The sequence below is a fragment of the Phoca vitulina genome, unplaced genomic scaffold, assembly GCF_004348235.1.
Source record: "Phoca vitulina isolate PV1807 unplaced genomic scaffold, GSC_HSeal_1.0 scaffold3, whole genome shotgun sequence".
NCBI lineage: Eukaryota > Metazoa > Chordata > Mammalia > Carnivora > Phocidae > Phoca > Phoca vitulina.
The window spans coordinates 81524032-81538769 of NW_022589706.1; the positions used below are offsets into that span (position 1 = coordinate 81524032).

At 39.3% G+C, this 14738-nt stretch overlaps 1 protein-coding gene across 4 annotated transcripts in view; it reads left to right on the forward strand.

Annotated features, from left to right (window-relative positions):
* NPNT (nephronectin) overlaps positions 1-14220 on the forward strand; it is a 79762-nt gene extending 65542 nt beyond the window's left edge. For all 4 annotated transcript variants that reach the window (XM_032400948.1, XM_032400946.1, XM_032400949.1 and 1 more), the window contains 4 exons: positions 1375-1461; positions 1951-2049; positions 9830-10086; positions 11460-14220. In XM_032400948.1, the coding sequence (XP_032256839.1) occupies positions 1375-1461; positions 1951-2049; positions 9830-10086; positions 11460-11570 (554 nt within the window). In that variant the 3' untranslated portion in view covers positions 11571-14220. The remainder of the gene's footprint in view (positions 1-1374; positions 1462-1950; positions 2050-9829; positions 10087-11459) is intronic.
* Positions 14221-14738: the final 518 nt, after the last annotated feature.

Genomic DNA, 14738 nt, shown 5'->3' on the forward strand with positions numbered 1-14738 from the left:
CAGTTAATGAGGTTCTGGCAAAGAGAAGGGAGTAGCCCTGGTCTTTGGTCAGGAATTCCCCTTCACAGATATTCCCACATACCCCCCACCCTCCAACCCAGTTACTCTTCAGGACATCCTCTGGTGTTTTTCCTTCACAGCCCTCATCAACATTTAGAATTGTAGTGTGGATTTATGTTTAGTGTGGCTTAATGTTTGCCTCTCTAGTTCGAATGCAAGCTCCCAGAGGGTCAGGTCCTAGTTGGTCTTGTTCACCCGTTTAGCTGTCTCCCTGGCCTGCCATGGTACTTGGCATATGGGGGACAAATATACATTGAATAACTAATGCTTTAAATGACTCTTTTTAAAAAAGTAGATTCTTAAGCTCTGTCCCAGTTGGTTCATTTGAGGAAAAGGGTTGACAAAATGAGTTTCTGATAAGATTTTCACATCCGTGCAGTAAACACTTATTGAGGGTCTGTCACCAGGTCAAACCTTGGAAATGTCACATGAATAAGGCACAGTTGATGCCCTCCAGGACCTCAGAAACTAGCAGAGGGACACACACACGTATGTGAATAGCTGCAATTCTCTATAGAAGAGTGTAATAGAGAGGTGTGCACATGAGCCTTTGGAGAGTACAAGGAGGAATGATTTAATTCACCTGGGGCATGAAAGTTTTCAGCCAGGCATGATATTTACATTGGGGAAGAAGGGAAGAAGAAGAGGGAAATAGGCAAAGTTTGGCAGGTTAATTAGTAGGAACAAGAGAATCCCAAGCTGGGGATGGGGCCAGAGATGTGAAAATGAATGGCATAAGATTTGGACAGTATTTTGTGTGTTTTGGGGGCTGGGTTGTGAATGCTGCACCAGGGAGTTGGGATTTGATCTTTAAGGAGCCAGGGAACCCAGCTGTGGTAAGAATTGTAGATGGAGTGCAGCAGTGGGCAGCCTTCACTGGAGGGAAGTTGATGCTGTGGTTAGAAAGTCAAACCATTCACTGCAGTTGCAGGCATTTTCCATTAAAACCGCCTTCATTTAGAGTTCATAATGTATCTTTCATAGAAACAAGTTCTAGAATTTGACAGAGGTGAATATTTTGCTAGAAACTGGTAGCTCGTTTAAAATGTATTTTCCAGACAAAGACTTTTTAATGTATTTTTATGTTGTATTTTAGAAACTTTTGGAAAACATTTTTAAAAATTGTACTCAGATAAACGGTATAGTCATAAGTCCCTATAGAATAAACATCATGAATCTTAAAGTGACATGTAATGAAATATTTTGGATTCTTCCAGATGCATGAAATGCCTAGGTCTTCTGCTATGCCCTGGTTAAGGCCTGCATCTTTATCAATACCTCACCCAAACCAGACCAAACCTCTCTCTCTTGCAGTTCCACGGCAGCCTTCAAACGACTTGTTTGAAATATTTGAAATTGAAAGGGGAATCAGTGCAGATGATGAAGCAAAGGATGATCCAGGTACATCCTTACATTTTTAGCATGTTATGACATTTTATTGTTTCCTTCCATTTCCTGAAAATGACTTTTAAATTGTAGATTGCTTAGTTACATCTGGGAAAAGTGTACTTTTTTTAACAACTTGGTTTCCTCTGTAGTTATATAGTTGTTGAGTGAAAATAATTACATATCATCATCATCTTTTTAAAAAAATATTAAAGCAGCACTTAAATTATGAAGAGGAAACCCTATTTTGTAAGTGATGATGTAACAAGGTCATAATTTGGCAACATTGTTGTGTTCTATTTTTACAGCTGAACACACATGCACAGTTTTTCTAAGGAAGGATTCATGTGCTCTTCCTTTTATCTCATGGAGGGAGGTTCTGGTTGGATAGTTAAGTGTGGCTAGAAGAGAACACGTGTACAGATCGATAACCCTAGTTCACAAATTTGTTTTTACAAATTGTGCCATTGTGGTCTACTCATCTTTCTGGTTGTTTTCTTATAGGTGTTCTGATACACAGTTGTAATTTCGACCATGGGCTTTGTGGATGGATCAGGGAAAAAGACAGTGACTTGCACTGGGAACCAGTGAGAGATCCAACAGGTAAAACCAGTTAATCTCTATCAATTTGATCCTGTCTGGGGACCCTGGTTTTAACAATCAAGAATACTGTAACATATCTCTGTTTACCCTCTTTATTCAGTAAAGAAAGATCTCGCCCAGCATTTCATATTGCATATTTTTTAAGTGAACTAGTCAGCAATAAACTAGAATTATATTATGGGAAGACAAGCAGTTCATTAAAAGACCATCTAGTTTCTAAGTAAAACCTTTAGACTCATTCTAACAGAGAATTTGAGTTATTTGTTGTGCCCCATTCCCAGGCATGACAGAAATAATATAACACCAGCCCTGGTTGTCATCCCCAGTTGTTTTCTCAACTTTGTCCTTTTTTAAAAAGATGTGACACATAGCAGAAAGAGACACTGGAAGTTTCTGTGAAGTTTTGAATATTTCTCTGGAAAAAAATTTCCACCTAACTTAGATGCTGGAGAAATTAGTTATAAATTACCACCATTTATTCCACAGGAGAATGTTATTAGAGAGGTAGATTTAGACATAGTTCCTTGGAAAATTAACAGACTTTTAAATTGTATGCTTCCTATTGACATAGTGTTTCAGTGCTTACAAGATGTTTTGTCATCTTGTTTCGGAAAGCAAAGTTACACGTTGTTGTTGGTTTTTTTCCTCCCCACAGTAATTAAATCTTTTATGGGTGGGGCCAATTTAATGGGAGGGTGAGGAGTTAAATTTGTTTTCTTCCTTTTATACTCCTGGTTCTAGACTTAAGAATGAAAGATACAAGACATGAAGAAAAAGTGTGTTTTTTGTTTTAAAAGCCTAGTTCTTGGATAGCATCTCAGGTATATAGATAGAGCACAAAACATATAAAAGTTAACTTGAGGGAAGATATGCTCTGTTAAACCAGTTCTTAAACTTCAGGGTGCATACAGATCAGCTAGGGGCCTTGTTAAAATGTAGATTTTGTTGTATGCCTAAATGCTCCTTGGAGATACCTATGGTATTAGTCCTTGTTGCACGTTGTGAGTACAGAATTATTAAAAAAAATTAGCCCAAAAATATATTCATTAGATCTCCCTAAGGTGAAAATAGAACAGATTTTTAAAAATGAAAATTTGAGGGCACATAGGTGGCTCAGTCAGTTAAGTGTCTGACTCTGGATTTTGGCTCTTTATGGTCTCGGGGTCCTGGGATCGAGCCCCACATTGGACTCCCCACTCAGAGGGGAGTCTGCTTGTCTCCCTCTGCCCCTCCCCCCACTCATGCACACGCATGCTCTCCGAAACCTTAAAAAAAAAAAAATGAAAATTTGAGGTAAGCTTTTAAAAATATGAATATTCAGTAAGTTCGAATGGGTTTTTAGATTTCTCTTAGATATAAAATTTTAGTGGGCCCCCCATACACACACTGAGGTTCCTCTCATTTAAGGTTGACTCTGAGGAGGACATTATTATTGTCACACATATCTGTGGATAAGAGAGAAACCATTTATTTAATATCTACAGTAGTCCTGACTCATTCATCATCCTATTGGTTCAGTTTAATCCTCTCACCCACCCTGTGATGCAATACTGAGGCCCAAAGGTTGTATACATTTCCTAAGGCCACAAAGCTAAAGAATGGACTTCATATCTAGGCCTCCCTGTACTTCGTGTGGCCTCCCCCCTACACTTGTGTGTGTGTGTACTGTCTGCTTAGCAGATCTCAGGCCTGTAGATTTGACTGACCACTGACCTGAAGTCATTGGCTACAGGATGAAGCATCTTTGACAGTCACGTAGGATAGAATAGTGAACGTTGTTCATGGTCATGATGAATAACTCTTTCGAGTAAGGTACATTGGTGAGAGCTATTCATGCTAAACTCAGAGGACTTCATTATACTTCCATAGGGGCATCCAGTGTAGAAAATCCATGTAAAATTCTTGATTTTTAAAATTTCCGTTTTCTATTGTAGAACCAGTTTTGTATTTTAACACTTTTTATTATTCATTACATATGTAAATGTTTAAATTTGTGGTGATCCAAATTCCACTTGCCCTCTGCTAGAAAGAGGTGATTGGAAATTAGAATGGTAGACAAAAAAAATGTGAAACAGTCATTTGGCGATGATAGCATAGAACAAATTGAAAGGAAGTGGTGGCTGTTTGTGTGACTGGGTAGCTCTTGATGATTGTCTCTGGCCCCATTCTTTCTTTGCTTGTGTCCCTTCCCCTCTTCCCTTCTGCTGATAGCTAGGATGCAAGAGGAAGTTAAACAAGAGGGGTGAAAGCCTTTAACATTTTAGCGAGTGATTATTCAGTTTGAGTGAAACCTGTGTCATCACTGCCAAAAAGTTAGGTCATTTCCATAGAAATAGGATATTTTTTCCAGAATGGCAAATCCACTTTGGTGGGTTCTTTCTAGTCTGAGAAGAACAGAGATAATTGTAGGTCACTTCTAAGAACACGACCTAGATGGAAAGGTATCTCAAAGCCTGTGGGAAAACAAGTAAAGAAACCAGAATGTTCAGCTCAGAAAAGAAATAATGGAGCAAGACTGCTCTTCAAATATTTGACCAACAACATCTATCACAGTTATTCTGGAACCACAAGGGGATGAGAAATCAGATCAGTAGGTAAAAGCTATAGGGAGATCAATTTTGGTTCACTCTCAGAAAGAACTTGCCAATCGTCAGAGCTGTCTAAAAAGAGAACAGGATGACTTGGAAATAGGGAGCTCTCTGTTGGTGGAGGCGTTTGGGTGACATGTAGCAAGATGTTGTTTTGAGCATTGGGTAAGTGTTGGATTAGAAAATCTGCTACACCACCTCTGAGAGCCTCTGACTCAGAATGGAATGCTCCTAGGTCTTCCCGAACTGAGCAGCCGGGCTCTAGCTTGGGAAGCGGATGGAAGGACCAAAGGATGGCAGAGGGGAAGATGGGGTAGGAGTGCATGCCGTATGTCAGGCTGGAATTGCGGAGGAGCTTTTTAGAATATGTTGGGGAATTCTAACCAGATACTGATGGAAAAATACTAATAAGGCTTATTATGAAAAATGCCTATTTTTCTTCTAGGAAGTTCAGGGATGTGAGTGTGTGTATATCCCATGCTAAGACTAGAGAAGAATATAACCAATTTAATTATTTCTGTGTATTATCTAATTACCAAGCTAACTTTTTTTCTATCTAGACTGTACCATTTGTAAAGGAACATATGTTTGGATTTCCACAATTACGACTGATTTTTAATGTGCATTTCTTATGCAGATATTCTCATGCTAATAAACTTAAAACTTTGAGAAACACCTGCCAAGTACATTGATTTGCTAGCTGCTTTCCTGGTGCTCATTAGGTTTTATCCCATTCGGTCTTGAACTTCATTGTGAGATAGATAGTGAAATTAATATGTGCCTCTAAGAGATGGAAGATTGCGCTGCTGACAGATGTGGTGACACCCTGAAGATGCAGCCTTCTGTAAATGTCAAGGCTGGACCCCGGGGGCCCTTTTCCTGAAACCCTGACCTCTGGGGATCAGGGTTGAAGGAAACGGACTCAGTGCTGTGTCTGCTACGATAGCTACAAGGTATTCACTTTAAAATACATAGCGACCAAGCTAGCTCCTACATGCCAGTATGTCTATTGCAGCATTAAACATTATTTTGAAATAGACATAAATGGAAAAATCAACAGTGAAAATAAAGGCTTCCGCCCCCAGCCCTGGCTCCTAGTCACCCTCCCCAGATCCCCAGATGCAACCAATTTCTTGGTTATCTTTCCAGAGATACATTTTTCTACACAACAGCCCCCTGCTCTGTACCTTGCTTTTGTCACTTAAAGATTATATCTTATAAGAGTTAACACACACGTGGACTTTGAAGCCAGAAGGCTTGGGCTGAAACCTAGAGCTACCACGCGCTAGCTTTGACCTTGAGCAGGGTATTGAAATGGAGAGAATAGTGTCTATTAAATGTATGTAAAGCATTTAAAGCAGTGCCTGGCCCACAGTTACCATTAAAATGGTATTAGCCATTGTTGTTGGAGATTGTCCTGCATCAGTACATACAGAACAACCTTACTCTTCTTTATGGCTATTACTCCATTCCTTTTTAGATGTACCACATTGTGTTTAAACCGCCATCCACATCCAAATGTGCCAATGAGGCACATTTCAGCAGAACGGTGAATAGCCTTGTACATGTATCATTTCATATCTGCTTGAATGTAGGATAAATTCCTGGATGTGGAATTGCTAGGTCAAAGGGAATGGGCATTTTGAATTTGATAGTTTTCTCAGCTGACCTTCATAAGAGTTGTAGCAATTTATGCTCTCACCAGTAATATTTAAGAACCATCCCCAATAGATCTTACTAAACTATTTTTTTATCCTTGCTAAGCTTATAGGTGAAAAGGCATTGCCTTTTAATTTTAATTTGATTTTCTCTTACTGTGAAAATTTGGCCATCTTTTCATATATTTAAGTAATCTTTTTCTATGATGCCCTTTATTTTGTGTATTTTTATTATTGATTTTTATTATTGATTTGTACAGTTCTTTATTTAAAAAGGGAATTTAGTCCTTTTCATGTTTTGCAACAACTATTTTTTTGCTTGTCTCACTGTTTTATGGTACTTTTATCTTAAAAAAGTAAAAATTTGGAGGGCACTTGTGATGAGCACTGGGTGTTATATGTAAGTGATGAATCACTAAACTCTATTCCTGAAACTAATATTACACTATATGTTACCTAACTGGAATTTAAATAAAAACTTGAAATTACAAAAGAAAAAATTAAAAAGTGAAAATTTGGAAACTTCAATAAGAAATTGGTTAAATTATTAATGGCATACTTGGAGCTATGAAAAATGGCTGATATATTTAATGAAAACAAGTTATTACACTGCAAATAATGTTCATATTCATGTGCATTAGTGTTCATGTATTTACATAGGAGAAGTTCAGAAGTTAAAATGTTAGTAATTATCTCTGGTTTTTGGGATCATGACATATTTAAATTTTCTTTATGCTTTTCTATTTCTCTCTTTTTTCCTGCAATGGACATTACTGTATTACTTCCCCTTAAAAAACAAAAAATTAAGCTCTTTGCATTTGAGAGGTAAATACCAGCAAACCATAATGATCTTAGTTCTACCTGGGCTGGTTTCTCAGCTAGGCCAAAAAATAGAAGAAAAAAAATCACTGCAAAACTCCCCCTCATTTTTATGACCACACAGTTAACAGGTAAAGTAATGGACATTATGTTCTCTTCGTAAATTGAAATTGTAAAGGCACAAACCAGTACAGAGTTAAAAATAATTACAGGGGCACCTGGGTGGCTCAGTCAGTTAAGCGGCTGCTTTCGGCTCAGGTCATGATCCCAGGGTGCTGGGATCGAGCCCCACGTCAGGCTCCCTGCTCAGTGGAGAGTCTGCTTCTCCCTCTCCCTCTGCCTGCCTCTCTGCCTACTTGTGCTCTCTATCTCTCTGTCAAATAAATAAATAAAATCTTTTAAAAAAAATAAATAATTACATTTAAATTTTATCACCTAACTTTCTGGCAAGTTTTGGGGGTTTTTTTGTTTTTGTTTTGTTTTGTTTGAAAAAAAAATGCTACAAAAAAACCCAAAAACTAGATATTATGATGCTTTAAACTGAAACCATGAAAATATTCAGTGTAATTTTATATTTAAACCAGTATTTTGGAATCTGAAATAAAATTTTTATTTTGTTTAATAGGTAACTTGTTTGGGGTACTAGATCAGTTTTTCCCCTTAGCTACTATTCCACCCATGTATCATTTCCTTCTATTAAAAAGGGAAAGAATTTTCTATGGTAAAACAAAAATCTGGTGCCCACAGAGCAGCCCCCTAGAGAAAGAGCAGTTATAGCCTCATTTATAATGATTTACATTTTAGTTTAAATACCTATACAACAGGACTATTTGGCTCTCATTAGGATGCCTTGGTTTGTTAGGTTGTCTGCAGGCCGTGTCTGGCATAGTGATATTAGTGTACGTTCCACAGGGTCTCAAGGTAATCCTTGTTTTGTTTTCTTAAAACTTTCAGGTTAATTGTAATAACCTTTTATCTTAGTCTTAACCCAAATACCTGTGATGATTCAAAGCTGACTTATGGGGAGACATTTAAGCCCCATCTAAATGTTTTGGCTCAAAATATTGTTCGGATGAATTTGATGGGGCACAGGTGGGGGAGGAGGATAAATTCTGTGTGTTTTCGGTGAGTCAAGTACATGCCTCAAGGACCTATTGCCCTGCAGGTTTTTTTGCCATATTCTTAGAACATCTTTTATTCAACAAATGACATCAAAGCCCTACATAGGCTAGGATATAAAATGAGGTGGTTTGGGGGAAAGGTTGGTTCTGATATCAACAAGTTCATGGTCTCCTGGGGGACAGAAACCCTTCAACCCGTGATTCCAGTTTGAGAGCAGCAAGGGGTGAATAGGGGGTCAGGCAGTTCTGAGCTCAAAACATTACCCTGCCCCTCACTGGCAGGGTGACATCTTGGGTGCCTTCACCTCTGCAAGTCTCTGCTTCTGCAGCTGCAAAACAAGCCAAACAAGTGTTCCCTTCAAAGACTTGTTAGCAGGGCTAAAGATGCTCCTGGTAGAGAGGCTAATGAGCCTGGCACAGGCGGACTATACACAAATCACCGATTTGGTCCTTTGAATACTCAGAGGGGACTCAGTAGAGAAGTCACTTGAAGAATAGGACATCCCCCAAATCATCATGTCTTACACAGAGTAAGCATAAGAAAGAAAGGATGGTGTATCTTTTAACTGAGAAATAAGTAACATTTCTACCAAAACAGGTACAGGTGTTCAACATTCCAACCACATATTTCTTAGGGATAATTTAGTGCTGAAACAGTGTTGTTTTTCAGTTGGCTGTAGTAAAACAGCTGGGGGGAATGCCATTTGCACATGGACTGAGTTTCAAAATACTACTTGCAACTTTCCCTCTCTTGAGAAGGGGCTACCCCAACCCCCACTTCTCAGTGGCCGTGGCGGTTACTCTAACAATAGGGGGAAGCAAACCCTGCAGCCCTAGGGATCTGAGGACATCATCAAAGTGACCTGTCCAAAGTGCAAGTTTTCCTTAATGTTTTGTGTACATGCATATGTAATAATTTATATATTAATTATATATAATGTTATAGATTTGTTTTGATGTAAAAGTGTCTTAAACTGGTTACCTACAAATAAAACTGATGCTCCAGAAAGATGTAGAGGTGTCCAGAACACCTCTGCATCTTCTTGGGGCTAGGGGTACTCCAGTGTGAGAAACATGGCAAACTGACCTTTCCAAAGGATGCTTCTTGCTTTAGAGATTAAAAAAAAGAGAGAGAGAGAAGAAAGAACAAAACTATCTAGTGCCCCTTTAGACTACCATCTGCTCTACTGCCTGGGGGTTAATTATCCACATAGAAAATTCTCCCTGGCAACTTCGAGTCAACCAGCCAGCCAGTTTGACAACATAATCATACACGGGTGAGGATGGCGAGCTTGTGTCTGCCTGTGTATGTCTGATCATATTCAACAGGAAATGGTCATAGTGTTAGGATTACTCATTATCGCATCCTGGGCATAATTTGCACTCTCCATGAGCCAAGTATTTTCTGTAAACACAAATCACAGAATTTAAGGGAGGCCTAGAAATAAGACCTATTTTTCTGCCCAAATCTGGAATGCTGTACAAATGACCATCCCAGGTTGCAGTTTATTCAAAGTAAACCTGCCATCCATGCTGTTGGTGCTAGACAGGGATGTCGGCACGTACACACACAGCCCTGCTTTTCCCATTCCAGGTGGACAGTATCTGACAGTGTCGGGAGCCAAAGGCCCAGGGGGAAAGGCCGCTCGCTTGGTGCTACCTCTCGGCCACCTCATGCATTCAGGGGACCTGTGCCTGTCGTTCAGGCACAAGGTGACGGGGCTGCGCTCCGGCGCGCTCCAGGTGTTTGTGAGAAAACACAGTGCCCACGGAGCAGCCCTGTGGGGAAGAAATGGTGGCCATGGCTGGAGGCACACACAGATCACCTTGCGAGGGGCTGACGTCAAGAGCGTAAGTAGAACTGCAAAGGGGGCAGAGCCTGGGAAGTTTTCCTTTCATAGGAGAACTCTGAGATCTGAATCTGAAGAAGCCTTGTTCTCTTCATGCATTCAGGCACAAAGGTTTGTGTTTTTCTGGATATGAGAACTCTGTTCTTTGCCTCTTCCTATAATCCCTTTTTGCTGCTTCTGACATTCTTCACTGCAACCTATGACTACCACCACTCTCCCCCAGTGCTGGTGAAAAGCCCCTATTTTTAATGGAAAAAAAAAAAAATCAGGAATTAAAAAAGAAAAAGGTAACAACTTGAAAGGGTAGAGATGGTGAGCTTAACTGTACCTGCTTTTCCTTTTTCTGCAATGCCTTTACTTTTCAGAGTTACCCTAAGTGTTTTTTTTTTTTTTTTTTAAATATTTCTTTAAAGTCTAATTTTGCCTCAGAGATCATAGTTAAGCAGCCTTGGGTGGAAACCGAGAACAATATGCTTGGGAAGTCCTATTCAGGACAGGATGTGGGAAAAGCTTTGATTGGATATATAAATTTTATCTTAAGTAATCAAGTCATAGGTAGCAATAAAATGATCTGTAGCATCCCATCGAAATAATGTATTTGGAAATGCATATTTATGCTCATATTCATAAAACTTGCTATTAGGAGATTCTGCATCTATGACTATAGGTATGGTTTCTAGAAACTATGTTAAAAGGGATAGACTCCATTAATACAGCTTTTATCTGTCTTAGATTTGTTTTACCCTTTGAAAAAAATATTGTTTGGAAAAATAAAGTCATTTCAAATTACAGCATAGAAAGGTTTCTGTTTTTAAAAGAGCAAGGATGCTCTAAAGAAGGTAAAAATACAAGAAAGTGTTTGTACTTTACATAAGTAAAACAACACTGTGATTGGATTGTGGTGTCCGGTTCAAATCCATTTTAGGCAACAAAGCCAGCTTAACCCAATGAAAAATGAGCAAACGTCTAGGATAGGCTGCATGATTATGATCTTCCAGATCTTCAGCTCTTATTTCTACATCTTTATATTCCATCTCTCTTTTTTTTTTTTTTTTTTTACTTCTAACCTTGGTAATCTTTGGCAAAGTGTCCACTTCATAAGCATTCCTAAATTGAGGTAGTCTGTCATTCCGAATGGCTTTTTTTTTAAAGAGTAACTGCTTCTGAGTGATGTGGTCTGATTAATAGTTTACTGATGATTTGAGTTTTTACCAAAAGGCAAGCCTTGGGTGACCATGGTTATGTTCTAGTCTTTCCTTCTGTTGAGTAAGTTCACTATTTGGTTTGGGGGAAAGTTTGCCTTTATTTTGCGAAACGAGCGGGCATTGGGAAGGGGCAGAGGAGGCTTGACTGGTGTGTGCATTCTCTCCCCAGGTCATCTTCAGAGGTGAAAAAAGGCGTGGCCACACTGGGGAGATTGGATTGGATGATGTGAGCCTGAGAAAAGGCCATTGCTCTGAAGAACGCGAGCAACTTCCGAACTAGCAATGAATTCCCCTGTTGCTCTTTTCTTTTTCCAATCTTCACCTCCTGTCCTCTCCTCCCTCTTATCAGGCCTAGGAGAAGAATGGGTCAGTGGGTCAGGAGAAAGTCTGGTGGGTGACCCACACCTCGTGGCCTGCTTTTGTGCAATTCCAATGAACAGTGACACCCTCCTTGAAATACAAGGGGCGCCTGTGGGCACATCCAAGCCAGCTTTGGGTGTTACCTTCCAGGCTACGGCTCTTTTAGGAAGGCCTTGGGCACGTGTGCCATCCTTCGTCCTGGTTACGGGGTGTTCCTAGTAGCAAATTGTGGGAGAAGTTTTCAAAAGAAATGCGTGCAAATGGCCATTCTCTTATCTGTTCAGTGTTGTACCATGGGTAGTATTGACTTCCCCTAAGCTATGTTGTACAATGTGCTTGTGAAATTGGTTTCTCCCCTTCACTTGTTAGCTCTGGCCTGACCTGAACTCTGACTTTTACTGCCATTCACTTTATAAAAGAAGGGTGTGTAACATATCAAGATGCATTTATTCTCGTTATCTGTATTTTTTTTTAAAACAATTATGTAGGGTGGGCACGTAATCCCTCGTTAGTAGTGTGTTTTGTGTAAATGTGCTATTGATATTAAGTAGTTACGTGTTCCTAATATTTACAGACTCTAGTTGCAAGGGAAAAGGCAGCTTGGGATCTCTTAGATTAAAAACTACCCGGTGAAATGTCATCCAGTGCCATGACTTTATTTTGGCAGCAAGAGAAAATCGGAAGAGATGTCAGGTGTGGTAGCGGAGGGATGAAGTTTTTCACAGCCTTGAGTCTGATCACTGTAAAAGGATAGTGAACCATTCAGGTAGACAGGAAGCTGCAGTTACCATATAAAACCCTCACTGTTTCAGGTTATACTTCAAACCAACAGTTTTTACAATAACATGGCTCTCTCTGGTAATCTGTAAAAAGCTCTGTAAAAGCTCTGGTTGTTTCAGAGAAAAGATGCTGTTTCTGGAAGGGCGAGGGGAAGCATGGGGGAAGGTCTGTTGAAACAGATTTTTCATACTAATTTTTAAGTCCATATATACATTTAGGCAGGTCTAGCTCATAACTATGTGCTGTCTTGTCAGAACGGGATTGGAAGCAAGTCCGTGCTTGGAGGCATTTTGTTGGATTCACACACACGTCAGAGCAAGAGGACAAGATTGGAATTCTAGGATCTAGGAACCCCTAACTACATTTCCTCCCTGGATATTTTACCTTCATATTAAAAAATACACGACTTTTATAAGGCAACTTACTCATGAGGCTTTTCTTTATTTCTGATTAATCAAAATATTTTCTGCTGTTTTTGCCAGGAATCACAAAGATGATTAAAGGGTTGGAAAAAAAGATCTATGATGAAAAAGTAAAGGAACTGGGATTATCCAGCGTGGCGAAGAGAAGACTGAGGGGCAAACCATTGCTGGTTTTCCAGTGTATGGATGGTTGGTACAGAGAGGATGGTGACCAGCTCTTCTCCATATGTGCTAAGAATAGAACAAGAGGAAACAGGCTTAGACTGGAGTGCAAGGGGGCATTTCCTGGCAGGGACAATTGTTAAATTAGAATCCTTTGTTTAAGAAAAAAAGTGAATCTCCCTCTCCCTCCCTCCCTCCCCTCTCTTTTTGAGGCTTTTAAAAAATTAGATGAAAATCTGTCTATTTAAGATGGTTAAAGATGTTCTTATGTCAAGGTAGAGTTAACAGAATCTTCTGAAAGATGTTTTAATCCTATTATTATGTAATGAAAATCTTCAGACGGTGTCATTTGGACGACGCCAGGGTCTTATTTAGGCATTTACCTTTTGGCCCCTAATGGAGGAGAATCAAAAGGGGAAAAGCCCACCAAGTGCAGAGCTCACTAAAAGACCTCTCTATGGCAAACCTAGCAGGATTAAAACAGGAAAAAAAACAAACAAAAAAAAAAGACGTATTCTTAAAAGAGTATGATGGACGTGTATTTTAGTATCTTAATATCCTAATGTGGTAGGGTTCATTTTTTTTCCTTGGTAAAGGTATAACCTTTCACTTGCTCAGTGGATATTTTAGGTTTTAAAAGAGACCATAGTAAGGAACAGAGTTAGAGAGCTTTTTATCTGGTGCATTCTCTCTACAATGTGTGTGACAACTTAACTTGGCCACTGAGAAAGAGTTCCCTGCTCAACACCACTGTCCGGATCGTTGCTTCACTGAACCACTGTAATTCACTTTCTTTTATCAATTGGAATCTCCCAAGTTCCACAAAATGGTAATTTTTTTTTTTTTTTTTTGAAAATAGTTACAACAGAATATCTTTTGTCATTTAACTGGGTGGAGGCAGGACCGGAGCAGGATGTAAAGCAGTGAGCCTTCGAGTAAGGGCCAGGCAGTAGGGCTTTAGATCCATTTTTAGTGATTCATTTCCTTTGTGGTCCTATAACCGCACAACTGAAGAGGAAAGGGGAAAATAATTGAAAATGTCACTTTTAGGTGCCAATACTACATTGCACTAAACTGACAGAAGTTATCCAAAGTACTGTATAACATCTTGTTTATTATTTAATGTTTTCTAAAGTGAAAATGTTAGTGGTTTTCCAATGTTAGTGGTATTTCCAGCCAAATAAAAATAATTCTTTGTAAATAAAAGCACTGTTAATGTTGCCTGTTGTCTATTACTGTTTTCAGTTTTGTTTTGTTTTTGATTGGGAGAATATTGGAGTAGTTTGAATATTGTAGAACCACCTTTTACTTCTTGGGAGACTGGGAACAAAACTGTTGCCCACAACAGGATGCTTTCTAGGCTATGAAATAGGGGAGACCCTTTTATCAGCCTGCCCAGGGAGAGAGCTCAGAGGATCACTGTAGCAACGTGTCAGACCTTGGCAAATTGCTTTGTTTTCTTGTATCTCACTTAGTTGTGAACAATAGCCTCAAGTCCTTTCATGGGAAGGCAGGATAAGCTAGAATATATGAATATATATGAATTCTAAGTGAAAAGTCTTTTACTAGTGTTGGTTTTGTTAACTTGTAGTAGTTTACTCATATTCTAATAGCCTTTCCTGATGGAGAAAACAACTATAAGGAAACGAACCTAATGAAATCATGCAGGATTAAAAGTTCGTCCTCCTTACAAGGCAATGAAGGGAACCCCCCTCTCTGGCACT